We start from the raw sequence: 15,147 nt of genomic DNA on the forward strand, positions 1-15,147 counted from the left end.
ATTTCACAACATAGAGACCGGCCACTTGAAACCAAGAAATAATGAATCAGGCAAATAAATCAGGATCCTATACTCATGATACCTAGGAACTGCAGCTTCAGGCCACTTTTTCTATACATCTACACTGTACTCATTATAACCATACTCATTATACCTTAAAATACATTCACAAAATGCCACAAAATATAACAATGTATGGGAAAGCAAAGCAAATAACTAAAAGGACAGTTCCGCTAGAGACATCTTTTTGGGGGTATATTCAGGGACGGATCCAGGTCAAGGCTTGTTTGGGTTGGAGCTCATACGAAAATTTTGGGCTTAAAAAATTTACTATATATCATCTAGCCCAAGAAAAAAAACATATATATTCTCTTTGTTTCCTTTGTTCGGCTTTCGTCTCTCTCTGACTCTCTCCTCGCGCGAAACCCAGTAACCCACTGATGTTCATCGGCTCGTCTCCCATTGCTCCGTCGGCCGTCACTCACTGCTCAATAGCGCCCTCTGCCACACTCCTCCCACCCTCACCTCCGGGCTTCGTTGATTTCACCTTCTGACACAAAGGTTCTCTCACTTCTCTGATTTCAAATTTTCAATTTATTAATTGATTCCAAAGCTCATATGGTGATATGGATTAGTTTTTGTAATTGACTAGTTGCGTTTGTTAATTTATTTCATCGAATTGAAATTTGAACTATGTGATGATTGTGATCTCATTTTTAGTATGATTTTTTGTTTACTTTCAGTTCATAAGCTAAGAATTTGTGTTGTTGTGTGTGTTAATATGTTTAATTTCAGAATGTCAGATGAACCAACTGAAAGTGTCAACCAACCGAAAACTTCATTGACTTATATAATTTGGATAATAATACACTTACATTGTCAAAAAAAAATTTGTCTTCGGCCAGCCCTCCCAAGGTTCTAATTCTAGATCCCGCCCCTGGGTATATCTTATGTCCAAGTTGACCGACTTCACTTTTTTTTTTCTTTTGCTCTCTTGAGATAGATAAACCATCACGTAAGTTCAGAAACACGTTTTCCATCCCAACAGTACGTTTTTCGCGGAACAAATGAAGACGCAGCTGTATAAAAGCAGGTAGTCTGCTCTACTACTTTCAATCATTTTTGAATATTAAGAACAATGAGCTCCTCTCCCTCAAACTCATTATTCAACATTTCAGATCCTCCGGTAGCTCATCAACGCCGTCGCCGACTAGCTCATTATCATCCTACCATTTGGGGTCCCGAGCTCATCGATTCCTTCTCCTCTCACTACAATGTACGTAGATGACTATTTTCTCGTATTAATTTGGTTGACACTGGATAATAATTATTAATTGACCACGTACTCTTTTGCTGCCACAAGATTAATGTATGTATATAGTAAATATCTACATGTCTCACATTTCTAAATATTAAGTCCTCTGTATTTGGTTATTCTTGTTGTAGCATGAGTCATATGCCTCACAATTGGAGGATCTAAAGCAGAATGTTTCAAGAACTTTGTTTGCATCGTGTTATGAAGACAATGCTGGTTCTATTTTGAAGCTCATAGACGCGATGCAGCGGTTAGGAGTAGCATACCTGTTTGAAAAGGAGATCCAAGCAGCTATATTTACTCTTGTTTCCTCTAGTACTGCTGGTACCACAAGCGATCTTCAGGCAGTTGCTTTGAAATTTCGGATACTAAGACAATATGGAATTCCAATTAGCTCTGGTAATGTAGTATACCTCAATGCATTTAAATTTAATACACATATACTCCAGTTGACATTCTGTTGCCAGATAATGACATCTTACTTTGAAACTCCACAGATTTGTTTAATGAGTTTAGAAATAGCGAGGGATGCTTCAAAGATAGCTTAAGCGATGATGTGGAGGGGCTTTTGAGTTTGTATGAAGCATCACACCTTGGAATTCTAGGAGAAGATGTTCTGGAGGAGGCCAAGAGTTTTAGTTCGAAAAACTTGAAACAATCCATGACAACAATATTATTGAACGACGATAATCTACGGAAGCAGGTAGAGCAATCACTGGTAGCTCCTGTGCACCGGAGGATGCCTAGGATAGAAGCTTTAGACTTCATCAACATGTACCAAAGGGAAGATGCCAGTAACCTGTCTCTGCTAGAGTTGGCCAAATTGGACTATAATCTTGTTCAATCAGTACATCAGACGGAGATAAAGAAGCTCTCAAGGCAAGCTGGGACTGCTACGTTGATTCCTTTAGTGACTGTTGCTTAACCTGTGGTCAAGATTCATAGTTTGACATACATACGTGTAATTAAGAAATGATTTCACTTATGTGCAGGTGGTGGAGAGAGCTGGATTTCAAATCCAAGGCAAGTTTCTCGAGGGACAGATTGATGGAGAACTACTTGTGGGCATTGGGAATTACTTATGAACCTCAATTCTCCGAATGCAGAATAGGCCTCACGAAATTTATATGCATACTGTCAGCCATTGATGATATGTATGATGTGTATGGATTCCTGGATGAGCTCGAGCTATTTACAGATGCAGTAACTTGGTAACGGTCTTTATACATGGACTAATTAACGAGTAGCTAATTAATAATTAATTTTGTCTCCTAATTTAAATTTTTTGTTGTAACAGTTGGAGTCTGAAGGCTAGTGAGGACCTTCCTGAGTACATGAAGCCGATTTATTCTGCCATGTTCACATTTGGCAACGAATTAGCTGATAAGGATTGTGGTCTGAACATTCTTCCTCATATCAAGAGAGAGGTACTTAAGCTAAGTTTCTTTCCTGTAATCAAACTTAAAAACTCTGGCCGTTGATTCATTCCTAAACTATATTATATAGAACTAAATAATTACGAGGAATCTACTGAAAGATTTATGACAGTAAACTTTTAGCTAGAAGGAGGAAATGTAATAATGTATTGAAAAAGACCCATGCTATTCTCTTACAAGAGCATGTAAAATGTCATTATTAGAAATTAGGCTTGACTGGACATATATTATGTGTGTCTATTGCTAGTTACAGGGAAGTATATATGTCTTTATTGGCCAAATGGAACAATTAGTGCAAATGTGTCTTTTGAATGTGTTCCTATTGCTAATTTGGACATTTAATTCATGTGTCCTCAAATATAAGAGTGGGTCACATGGTATCTCAAACACAAATTAAACTATAAATATCATACATGTATCTCAAACTAAACTAAACTACACCAATTAGGGGACACTTATGACACCATTAACAATAACTATATTGTTTGCTCCTAGTCCCTATAATGGGACGTAATTGCAAACTAATCCCTAGTTCACATGGTCACTCGTAGGCAAGGTTCTAAAAAGCGCTAGGCGGTATGCAGTCGGATAGCCACCTCCTAGCGCCTAGACGGTTAGGCGGCCTCCTAGGCGGCGCGTAGGCGGTTTTGAATTATTAAATATTTATTTACTTTTATACATATATTTAAACTATTTTAATGATTAAAAATATATAATGATGTTAAATATTAATTTTAAAAATACTTAAAATAATCTAAATTCACATAACTTAAGTAGAAAGTCCATAAAAATATTTGAAGAAAAGATAAATAATGAAACAAATGCAATAATACTAAATCTCAATTTATTTCTCTCCAAATTATTTCCTAACTCATTCAGTATCAGACTCAAACTTAATATTCATATTTCTTTCCTATTCTTCTGTTGATAAGATTCAGTTTTCAAAAAATAGACAAAGAGTGAGAGCTGCGGCCTCTTTTAGTTTTTTTTTGTAATGTCAAATGATGGTTGACCGCCTAGAACTAAATAAAGCCAATTAGACCGCCTAGGACTGAATAGGGCCGCCTAGACCGTCTAGGACTGAATAGGGACGTCTAGGACCGCCTAGGACTGAATAGGGCCGCCTAAGACCGCATAGGACCGCATAGGCGGCCGCCTAATTCACAAAACGCCACAGATGGCCGCCGAGGTAAAAAACGTGATGGTGGGTGACCTCCTAGCGCCTAGGCGGCCGCCTAGACCGTTTTTTAGAATATTGCTCGTAGAACAACCACAATTTTTTGTTGATTAGAGCCTGGTAAAATAAATTAAATCATAACTTATTGTCAGTAAATCACATATTTATATCGAGCAGCAAGGGTCATTACAGTCAAAAATGAGCTTGCACTTTAGAGTTGAGTAAGTAAATTTTAAGCATAATAAGGCATGAAACTTTTACCACAAAACACAACTCAAAACCACCCACCATGTAATAACCTGCCATATATTCAGGTGTAGCACCAACTGAAACTTGTCATTCATGATTCATAGACAACTAGTCCAACCTGCAATCAGAAATTGAAATCCATAAAAATCTGGAAGAAAACACTAGAAATAAGTCACAGCATGTAGAAAGCTTATGACCAATTTGTGCAACCACTCACATGTTATAAAAATAATCATAAACTCATGAATAGAAGAGAGAAGATAATCATAAACTTATGAATATGAAGAGAGAGAGAGAGAGAGAGAGAGAGAGAGATTATGACCAATTTGTGCAAATTCATGTATTTACTTCTTCAATTCACTCCGCACTTATATACAATTTTGAAGCTTCACACTATATAGTTTGCTTAACCTCACGCTCATCATCAGTTATATTTGCCCCCAACATATCATATATGGACATTGGTCGCATTCTTTCCTCAGTTTTATCATGCTAGCTTGTTATTAATTATTTGGAAATGGTGCCTCCAAACTAATATAAAATCCCCCAACAGCAGACATTACTCATTAGTAAATTTGAGTAAAATGAATATAAGTACGTAAGAAAAACTCACGCAATAGATGCCCCGCCCCAAAAAATTGGAGGAGCAGCTGCAGAATAGATGTTATAATACGGCCCTGCAAAATAGGAAACCAGAGGGCACATAATAAGCTAATTTCCTTGTCATCTGATTGAAAATGCGGATCATATGACAAGTGACTACAATATGCTTACACTGTAAAAGAAGAAAAACATTGCAAAACTTAAGGCACTATCGGTCATGTAACAGATGGCATAAATCACAGTAATTAATAGATAAAATAGTTAAAAGGATAATCATTTTAAAGCATAGCCTCATGTACTGTATTTGTGTTGTGATGTGGAGACAAGGGCATTTCTTAGAATTGTCAGTACCTCATAATCTACAGGAGGCCACATGACACGATGAAGTGGTCGACAATAGCCAGAATCCAATTGCTTATACCCCAACCCTACAAGAGTAGACAAAGTTATGCAACTGTACCTTACTTCAAATAATAACTGTCTAACTGTTAAGGATTTACACCAAGACATACTTCCTCTAAAAAACCAATATACAGAAACTGCAATAATGCTTCACAACACACCCGATGAAACCTGAGAAATGCCATAAACTTGCATAAAGCGAATCCAGATCTAGCGATTATTAGAGAAGAAAGCATACAAAAATGAATTTACCAGTAGGTAAATGGTATATTGTTTGGAATGTCATGATGAATTATGGGCCTAAATGCAGGAAAGTTTTTTTTATCACTAATAACACCACCTGCCAACACAAAACAAAGGAACACAGATATATAACAATGTTGCAAGGGACTCTTCTCTACGCCTTAATTCCTTGCAACAATAATACTCTGGTTCTATATAAGAGATTTACTATGTATCAAGTACCAGAACTAGCAATATTGAGGTATAGATGCATCACATTCTCTTTCCTCTTTAATTTAACCTCTCTAGCTCTGAGTTCCTTCTCCTTATCCTTTAGACTGTGAAGTAACAGACAATTAGAAAACAAGTCTATGCTGACAAAAAACAAATATGAAACCAAAACGGTGATTCAACATCTTGCAAATTCATTCAACCTACCCATTTTTAATACATTTATGGAACGGAAGTCAAGAAATGGAAGAGAGGAGGAAGTACCCATTTTGCAACGCCGCTGGGGTTTAACCCATCGATAATCGTTCGTTCGTCCTCCATCGGTTACGCATGAGACACCGATGAATCAGTTGATGGACGCACGAACGTAACATAATTAACTCTATAAAATGTCATCGTTAGTATAGAATAAGCAGGGATCGTTCAGTCCGGGGAATTGAAGGAAACTCTAAACTTTTAGTGTTAACAAATAATGAGGGGTTTGAGATTGATTATTAACTACTAAAATAAAACATAAATTACTATTTACATGATCGACTTCTTTTTACCAAATTAAACCAAATTCACCAATGCACCACATAATTTCAAGTTTGGTTTTATCATGCATTTTAATTCATCTGATTACATAATTTTAGACACCAATACAATTAGAGCCTTAGGAGAACATCTAATCATGCAAGATTTCTATTGACATTTAGGTTGACTTAGGGCCTCACTTAAATTGCATGCAATCAAGTTTAACAACACTTAGGGTAGAAATCAAATAGGATTACATTTAAGCACCAAATCTTTGTTAGAAACATGCTTCACGGTGGCGTCACTCACCATGGAGTACATGTAAATTTCCAGAATTTTCCACTTTAATTAACACAAACCGAACATACTTAGGACATGATTCGATTTATGTCAATATTGATGATGAAGATAACACTCAAATACAATTTTAGGGACTGCATTTAAGCACTAAATTCGTATGCACATATCTGAAAATTATCTAAGAGCAAGTAAAAGAAGAGTAGAACACAACAATAAACTTCAATAATTATAAGAACATAAATTCGGCATAGTCTCAAAAACATATCAAATACAATCTGAAAATTCTGAAACAAATACAAAACCAATACTTCCACATAAACAATAACTTATAATCTTCATAGACAAAGAATTGTAGATTAGCACAAATGAACGAAGTCATGGAGGTGAGTTGCGAGAATCACACGTTGTAGAAACCTTAGAGGTACGGCTGCAATAGGTGAGACTCGATGGAGATGATAATGGTTTTGGGGTGGATGCTTGGCTGATTTGTGAGGAAAGTTTATAGTGGTGTTTTGGTAGAGTTTTGGCTCTTGAATGCTAAGGAGAAGTGATGATTTTTCATTGTGAATGATATGTTATTTATAGAAGAGTTTTGGCTCCTTAAATATTATAACTTGGACTTTTTCTTCTCAATTTCTTTCACTTATTTTTTTTATTGGTGGGTGCAATCTCCTTTGATAAATTCCTTATTTTCTTCTTTCTAGGTGTCATCTTCTTTCTCTCTTGCATTATCTCTTTTTATTCTCTTCATTTTTCTTTCTCTCTTTTTCTTTCACTTATTTTTGTCATTAGTGAGTGCAATGTCCTTTGATAAATTCCTTTTTTTTCTCCTTTTTAGGTGTCTCCTTCTTTCTTTATTTTCCTCTTTTGCTTGACTTTTCCTCTATTTTTTTTCCCTTCATTGTAGCTACACAATCTCATCTTTTAAAATCTGAAAATAATAAAAGACAAGAATAAAGACAAGATAATTCATATAAAAAATCAAGTAAGTTACTAGAATATGAGAGTAAGATTAGGAAAGTTACAGAATAAGCGTTTCAATTCAAGCATGACTTTTCTAAATAGTACGTTTCCTAGTCTAAAAAAGACTCCTAATACAAATAGGATTCTCAAATTATCGCAAATGTTATAGAAATGTCGATTAATGAAGACTCCTAATTTAACTAGGTTTTCTAGTTACACAAGGAATCTTACTCTAAATATGACTCTTGACAATTTCTGTGTTTTTCAACTTGTTTTAGCACCAAAATGCAACCAACGCTACCATAGACTCCTAACTTGACTAAATGACTCAATACTACAACAATAAGAGCTAAGTAAAATACAATTGGAGGTAAAAACATGTTAAGAACGTCGCACAAAGTGCTCATATCATCAACGCCCAATTTGTAAGGCGGAGGGATTTGATCGGAGCGCCGTGAGCGAATTGGCGATTTGAGAGTTTAGGGTTTTTGGCTGGTGATTGGCTAAGCCGCTATGGAGAGAGAGAGAGAGAGAGAGAGAGAGAGAGAGAGAGAGAGAGAGAGAGAGAGAGAGAGAGAGAGAGAGAGTTGGGGAATACTTGTATTTTGAATATACTTTTACAGAAAGTAAAAATATATTTTGGTTTGACTAACTACAAGGTATAATACCATATATGTGTGGTCCATGTAAAAATATATTTTGGTTTGAATAACTACAAGGGTATAATACCATATATGTGTGGTCCATGTCTCACATTGCATATCCCCCTATGTATATATGTGTGAAATGGGGACATATGCCTTTAGTGTCTCAATGGGGAAATATCCAAAATTGTGTCCCTAAAGTAAATGTCCTCATAGGCCTTATTTCTAGTAGTGAACGTAGAAACATTGATATCAAGTCTTGGACAACTAGCAGCGCGCAGACACGTGAATACCAGCTGTGTAGGACACAAGAGCTTATACATGCAAACATAAATTATACCTATGCTTAGGGCAAAGCGTGATTAATTAGCACAAAACCCTAATTAAGAAACCTTTTGAATTAGAGCAAGGCTCTTCTGCTAACATCTACTTCATTGAAATAATACAACCCCTTGTTTTTGAATTTGCAGTGGGAAAATCTTTGTAAGTCGTATATGGTGGAAGCACGCTGGTTTTACAGCAAATACACACCGACTCTCGAGGAGTATTTGAACAATGCATGGACTTCGGTGGGCGGTCCTGGAGCAATGCTCCATGCTTATTTGTTAACGCAAGGATCCCAACTAACAAAAGCTTCACTTGAGTCCTATAATCATGGCACTCAACTTATATATTGGGCATCTCTCGTGACTCGACTTACCGACGATCTGGGCACTTCCAAGGTATTTTGTCATTTTATTATAAAAGGCTGAATGGATCTGACATATTATGTACTATGTAGTTTGATATCTTCAACATGTTTTGGTCGAAAATTGAATCTGAACAATAATTGTCACAAAATAATTCAGATGTGACTACAGCGAGTCTTTCATAACATATATGTCAGACTAGTACTTAACTACAGTATATGTAATAATTATATCTTTTCAATTGCTTGAAGGCTGAGATCGAGAGAGGGGATGTTGCAAAGTCGGTTCAGTGCTACATGGAAGAAAAAGGCATATCAGAAGAAGCAGCACAGGAATACATAAAAGGCTTAATCAGCTATTCATGGAAGAAGATCAATGAAGAGAGTGGCAAAGCTGCTGTACCAAAATCTATTGTAAACCTGTCACTCAATATGGCACGGACTGCTCACTGCATTTTTCAACATGGTGATGGAATTGGGACATCGGTCGGGGTGACTAAAGATCGTTTAGTCTCTTTGATTACAAATCCTATCCCTATCGATCGATGATCATCATGTGATCCATGTAACAGTTTAACTAGTTTCATGTATAATTAGATTATCGACCAAAAGATATGTAATTAGACGCAATAGAAGTATTGTGATCTATAAATATGTGTGAATTACGACTTGAATAATTGGATACCAAATCCAAGTTTTAGACAACTTGATTTGTTTATGGATGTTCTGATTCTTATGCATCTTACTAGTAGTCTGTGAAGTGCATCATGAATTCTGGAACGTCCTGTTATACATGCTATTATGCTAGTGGGAAAACTAAATTGTAACTAGCACTGATCTACCCGTAGCAAACTAATCACCTCTATCATCCGTTGCCTCATTAACCACCGTTACAGTGGTAACTAAAGGGCTTGACACTATGCAACAACTAATAGAGGTTCAATATGTTCCTCTCTGGTGTAGACTGTAGTCAATGAAACCGGATTACGAAAATAAAGACCTTTCTCTCCAAGTTCACAACTTGCAACACTTCATTTTGATATGGACAATTTGCACCTACAGACCTAGCTACTTCTCCCGAAGTTTACTACTGATCCATTGATTGATTAGCTGGAAATATATATGAACCTCACACTAATACCTACAAATCAATTTCATCAACTCGATCATTATCGATCACCACCAAATTACATCTATCCAACAAATTCTTCCTTCAGGATAAGAAACATGAGAATTAGGAGACTCCAGCTTAATGTATACCAATACCTAATGTACTAATTTCAAAGCCTGCATGTATGCATGATACGAGAACTTGTTACAATTCTACATACATATATTTATGGCTCGTCAACGGGCCGGGCCGAGCCTTAGTATATTTAAATAAATAATAGACGGGCCAGGTTGAGTTTTAGTATATTTAAATAAATAACGGACGGGCCAGGTATTTTCAAAATAGGAAGATTCAAGCCCGCCCACCTAAAGCGGGTCTTGCGGAATTTTGCGGGCCGGGTCTTGCGGGCTTGTATTATAAAAAAAACATAATACTTTTATTTAAGGGTTTGGAACAATAAAAGAATTATTAGAAAACATTGTAAAAAAAAGTTTCAAATAAATTCTAATTTCAAAATATTGTCGATCGACACCACTAGATGTGATCGATATATATATTTAGGGACCATTTAAAAATTTCATCCGTTTTGAACATGATTTGACCATCCATACCTACGGTTAACAAAAAAATGCGTTTTGACATAATAAAACCCAATTGACCGAGGCTTTGCCAAATAGGTTTTCTCGTTACGACCGCATACGATCGGTGACAAAAATTAGGTGATTTTAAATATGTAAACAGTTTTCGGTTCGCATCTTAATAATGAGTCATCCCTTAGGGCATATTAGTGGTGTTTTTGGTTTACCGGAAATTCCGACGGTTAAACGAGGTCCGAATTGGATGAAATTTTTATAAGATCACTAAATATATAAATCGATCACATCGGATGGTGTCGATCGATCCCGAGAATTTTCCTTCATATAGTCGCTTCATAATGCAATAGTTTTATTATAAACCTAATATCAAGGTTATAATACATTAGTGGACACTTTGGCGATCAACAACTCTAGTTTAAAAATATGGTCAATCGACACCAGCAGATGTAATCGGTATATATATTTAGGGAACCTGTAAAAATTTCGTCCGTTTTGGACATTGTTTGACCGTTTGTACCTACGGTCAACAAAAAAATTGTGTTTTGACATATTAAAACCCCCATTGACCGGGACTTTACCAAATAAGTTTCCTTATTACGACCGCGCACGATCGGTGACAAAAATTATGAGATTTCAGATATGTAAACGGCTTTCGGTGTTCACATCTTGGTAATAGGTCTTCCCTTAGGGCATATTAGTGGTGTTTTTGGTTTACCAGAAATTCTGACGGTTAACGAGGTCCGAATTGGATGAAATTTTTATAGGATCAGTAGATATATATACCGATTACATCAGATGGTCTTGATCAATCCCGAGAAATTTCCTTCATATAGTTGCATCATAATGCAATAGTTTTATTATAAACCTAATATAAATGTTATAATACATTAGTGGACACTTCGGCGATCGACAACTCTAATTCGAAATATGGTCGATCGACACCAGCATATGTGATTGGTATATATATTTAGGGAACCCGTAAAAATTTCGTCCGTTTTAGACATGGTTTGACCGTCCGTACCTACGGTCAATTAAAAAAAAGCGTTTTGACATATTAAAACCCCTACTGACCGGGGTTTTGCCAAATGGGTTTCCTTGGTACGACCACACACGACCGGTAACAAAAATTAGGTGATTTTATATATGCAAACGGCTTTAGGTGTTCGTATCTTGGTAATGAGTCTCCCCTTATGGCACATTAGTGGTGATTTTGGTTTACCAGAAATTCCGACAGTCAAACGAGGTCCAAATTGGATGGAATTTTTATAGGATCACTATATATATATATATATATATATATATATATATCGATCACATCAGATGGTGTCGATTGATTCCGAGAAGTTTCTTTCATATAGTCGCTTCATAATGCGATAGTTTTATTATAAACATAATATAAAGGTTATGATACATTAGTGGACACTTTGGCGATCGACAACTCCAGTTTGAAATATGGTCAATCAACACCATCAGATGTGATCGGTATATATATTTAGAGATCTCGTAAAAATTTCGTCCATTTTGGACATGGTTTGACCGTTCGTACTTACGGTTAACCAAAAAAGAGGCATTTTGACATATTAAAACCCCATTGACCGGGGCTTCATGAAATGAGTTTCCTCAGTGCGACCACACACGATCGGTGACAAAAATTAGCTGATTTTAGATATGCAAGCGGCTTTTGGCGTTTGCATCTTGGTAATGGGTCATCCCTTAGAGCATATTAGTGTTGTTTTCGGTTTATTAGAAATTTTGACTGTCAGACGAGGTCCGAATTGGATGAAATTTTTACAGGATCACTAAATATATATATACCGATCATATTGGCTGGTAACGATCGACCCGAGAACTTTACTTCATATAGTTGCTTCATAATGTCATAAAACTAATAGAATATGTATGTATAATTTTTTTTATTTGGCAGGCTTTTGGCGGGCCGGGCCGAGTTTCACACATCTAAACTAAGTCCGGCTCTCTACCCACGGAAGTGGGTTTTGATGGGCTTTCTCTCGGACCGGGCCGGGCAAAAGCCCATCGGGCTTGCCGGTCTCCGCAGGCTTTTCGGATCCGTAGGCTAAATATTAAGGCCTACATATATCTTTCCATTATTCCATACGTTCTTTATGAATGCTGCATGTAAGATTATGCATCATATATTTGCAACTGCAAATAAGGTTTCTTTTAAGTAAACAAGCGTTAAACCTAGAAACAGAAAAAATATAGAGTTTGCAAGCAATAAACTCTTAGATAGAACTTTGGAATCCACTAGAAAATAAGATAAATTCTTTTTTATGCCTTCCCTGATCATTGATCATTTGATCCTTCTAATTGCATAATTCTTCTCAACACAATCGATATATTATTCAGTGTTTACTAAGTAGGGATAGAAAAACCTTCAATTCGGTTTATGTCGGAGTGACATGGTCGGGTAAGTTATGAAATCTTCTGTTGTCCATTAAGTGTCAGTAATATTGTAATTGTAATCCCGGTGATGCTCTTCATACAAGCATACGAAGGTCGACCTCCAATAATATGTTTTTCTGTTTTCTCCCACTGAGAATATTATTAATTGTGTGCACCTATGCTTCACCTACTGTAGTTGTAGTAGCTAAGAGTATTTCTATTATACTCATTTCAGTTCTAAATCGATTGTTAAGTTAAAAAATTGAACGAGCAAAGTACAAATAGTCGAGAATCTTTCGAATGGCAGAATTCCACACTAGCTTCCACTCGAGGGTAGAATTTAAATTTAAAAGTTAGGAGGATATGATCGAAAGGAATGGATTAGTAAAGTTGAGAAAGGCACAAACAATCCTTAAAGCTGGCTGATTTAAATGCCCAAATCACTAATTAGTCGGTAGAAGTGGCAGTAATATAATACGCTACACAAAAGAGGCCATGAACAAAGCACAAGATGCCTCCAATGGAAAGAAAATGATGGTGTGTGAAACCACATGAAGCTCCTGACTTGTGGTTCGACCAAGTCCCTATCACCAGCATTGACAATCCAACGGCTAGAATGACCCTGATCATCATCAATCACAAGCATATTAATCAGATGAAGTACGAGAAATAAAAATGAATTAGCTAGTTTAATTATTAGCTAAAAAAATAAAATATTTGTCACTTCTTATATTTTAAGGGTCTCAACCGTTTGTCTTTATACTTTTAATTTCCTCACTTCTTCTAATTTCAATTTTCGACCAATTCGTCAAATCCGTTTAAATTGGTTGTTAACTATCTTTTAACTTTCTTAAATGTCCCTAAGGGATACGATTGTTAATTTCATTTTTCTTTGTCTCTCTCTAATAATGAAACTATTTTCTCTCTCTCTCTCTCTCTCAAAGTCAAAACCACAAAGTTCACAAAACATAATATAACTCCAAGAACACATTATTCAACTCTCAAAGAATATATAAGCTCAAACCCATAAAACTCGATTGTTCATATTATAGAAAACAACAGTACAACCCATTCAAAGCGTGATGTCATAATATCGATAAAACCCAAATGTCCCTGCCCTCATGAAAGCTCTAAAATTCAAGAATCGAAGTTAAAGAAACAAACTTTCACCCCTGAAAAACCCGAACGACTTCAGAATGAAGATTCAGATAACGAGTCCAGCGTTTTGCAATGCCCTAATGCCAAACTTGAACAAGAAAAAACCCAGAAGAGCTTCAAAATCTAATGCAAAAAAAATAAACGGAAAACGATGAAAACTTTGAATCGGAAACAGTGTTCGGAAAGTTGATCGGAAAATTGGGAGAGAGAGAGAGAGAGGTACCAATCACAGATTCGAGAAAAGGGAAGGGGAAATCCATGGTTGAGTCTGCAAAGAGAGTGAGAGAGGTTTTTGAACCCAGATATTCAGGGTCTTCTTTTGGTTTTGGGGTTTTGGAGAAGAAGTTCACGATATTTTTTTTCTAGTTTCAAAGAAGAGAGAAAAAAATGAAAATAAAAATCATATCCTCCTAAGGCATGTGAGGAAGTTAAAACATAATTAACAACTAATTTGACGAAGAGAGACGGAATTGACCATTGTCGAAAATTAAAAATATGAAGAATGATCAGTTAAAATATAAGAATTAAATTATCGAGACCATTAAAATGTAAAGAGTGATTAATATTTTATTCTAGTTAGAAATTAGGTATAAATCCCGTATAATTACCAGGTAAAGACGAGGCATGCGAGTGAGAGTTGCCTATTAGGAGGAGCCTTTTGGAGCTCGTCTTGAGAGCAAATGCAGTTGTTGCATCCACCAAGCAAGTTAGAAATGACATGAGCAAGAACCAGAAGTGCTGCTGCACCCATTCCTAGCTTGAATGCCGGATGGCTTGGCTCTCTACACTCAAAGATCCACAACCTTAATTGCTTCACCTATTCAAACAGAGCAAAAACAAAACAAAAGAAACGTTAGTTTGAACTTTAATGTCACTAGCTAATGACTTTTCAATAAGGCGCTAAACATGAACAAAGAGTGTTGGATTTACCTTGTTTTGTTCGAGTTCAGCTTCAATGCCGAGAATCCCAGCTACGATGTCCATGGCAACAATCAAGAGACAGACAAAGACGCCTCCTATTTTAACCATTCTGTGTCGACGCTCTTTTGATTCGCTCTTATGAAATCTGCTGAGGATTAAGGTAAAGAAAGGAGCTCAGAGTTTGAGAGCGAATTGAAGAGCGTAAGGGGCAG

The 15,147-nt window shown here is 36.3% G+C and overlaps 3 protein-coding genes across 3 annotated transcripts in view; 1 reads left to right on the forward strand and 2 right to left on the reverse strand.

Moving 5' to 3' along the window:
• LOC126798936 (peroxisome biogenesis protein 22) overlaps window positions 1-13,420 on the reverse strand; it is a 99,529-nt gene extending 86,109 nt beyond the window's left edge. The window contains exon 1 of the mRNA XM_050526030.1: window positions 13,409-13,420. The gene's annotated coding sequence lies outside the window, so the exon portion shown is untranslated. The remainder of the gene's footprint in view (window positions 1-13,408) is intronic.
• LOC126798933 (probable terpene synthase 9) lies at window positions 1,139-9,334 on the forward strand. Its single transcript, XM_050526026.1, is given in 9 exon segments — window positions 1,139-1,276; window positions 1,447-1,714; window positions 1,813-2,154; window positions 2,157-2,194; window positions 2,308-2,327; window positions 2,329-2,526; window positions 2,613-2,742; window positions 8,529-8,780; window positions 8,999-9,334. Coding segments are annotated over 9 exon segments (1,683 nt in total). The 3' UTR covers window positions 9,296-9,334.
• On the reverse strand, window positions 13,221-15,137 carry LOC126798938 (protein VASCULATURE COMPLEXITY AND CONNECTIVITY). The gene is made up of 3 exons (XM_050526032.1): window positions 14,945-15,137; window positions 14,623-14,831; window positions 13,221-13,478 (listed from the first exon to the last, which is right to left on the reverse strand). The coding sequence occupies exons 1-3, from the start codon at window positions 15,041-15,043 to the stop codon at window positions 13,304-13,306; spliced, it is 483 nt and encodes a 160-aa protein (XP_050381989.1). The 5' UTR covers window positions 15,044-15,137; the 3' UTR covers window positions 13,221-13,303.
• Between the last annotated feature and the right edge of the window lie 10 nt (window positions 15,138-15,147).

The sequence above is a fragment of the Argentina anserina genome, chromosome 6 (assembly GCF_933775445.1).
Source record: "Argentina anserina chromosome 6, drPotAnse1.1, whole genome shotgun sequence".
Classification (NCBI taxonomy): Eukaryota; Viridiplantae; Streptophyta; class Magnoliopsida; order Rosales; family Rosaceae; genus Argentina; species Argentina anserina.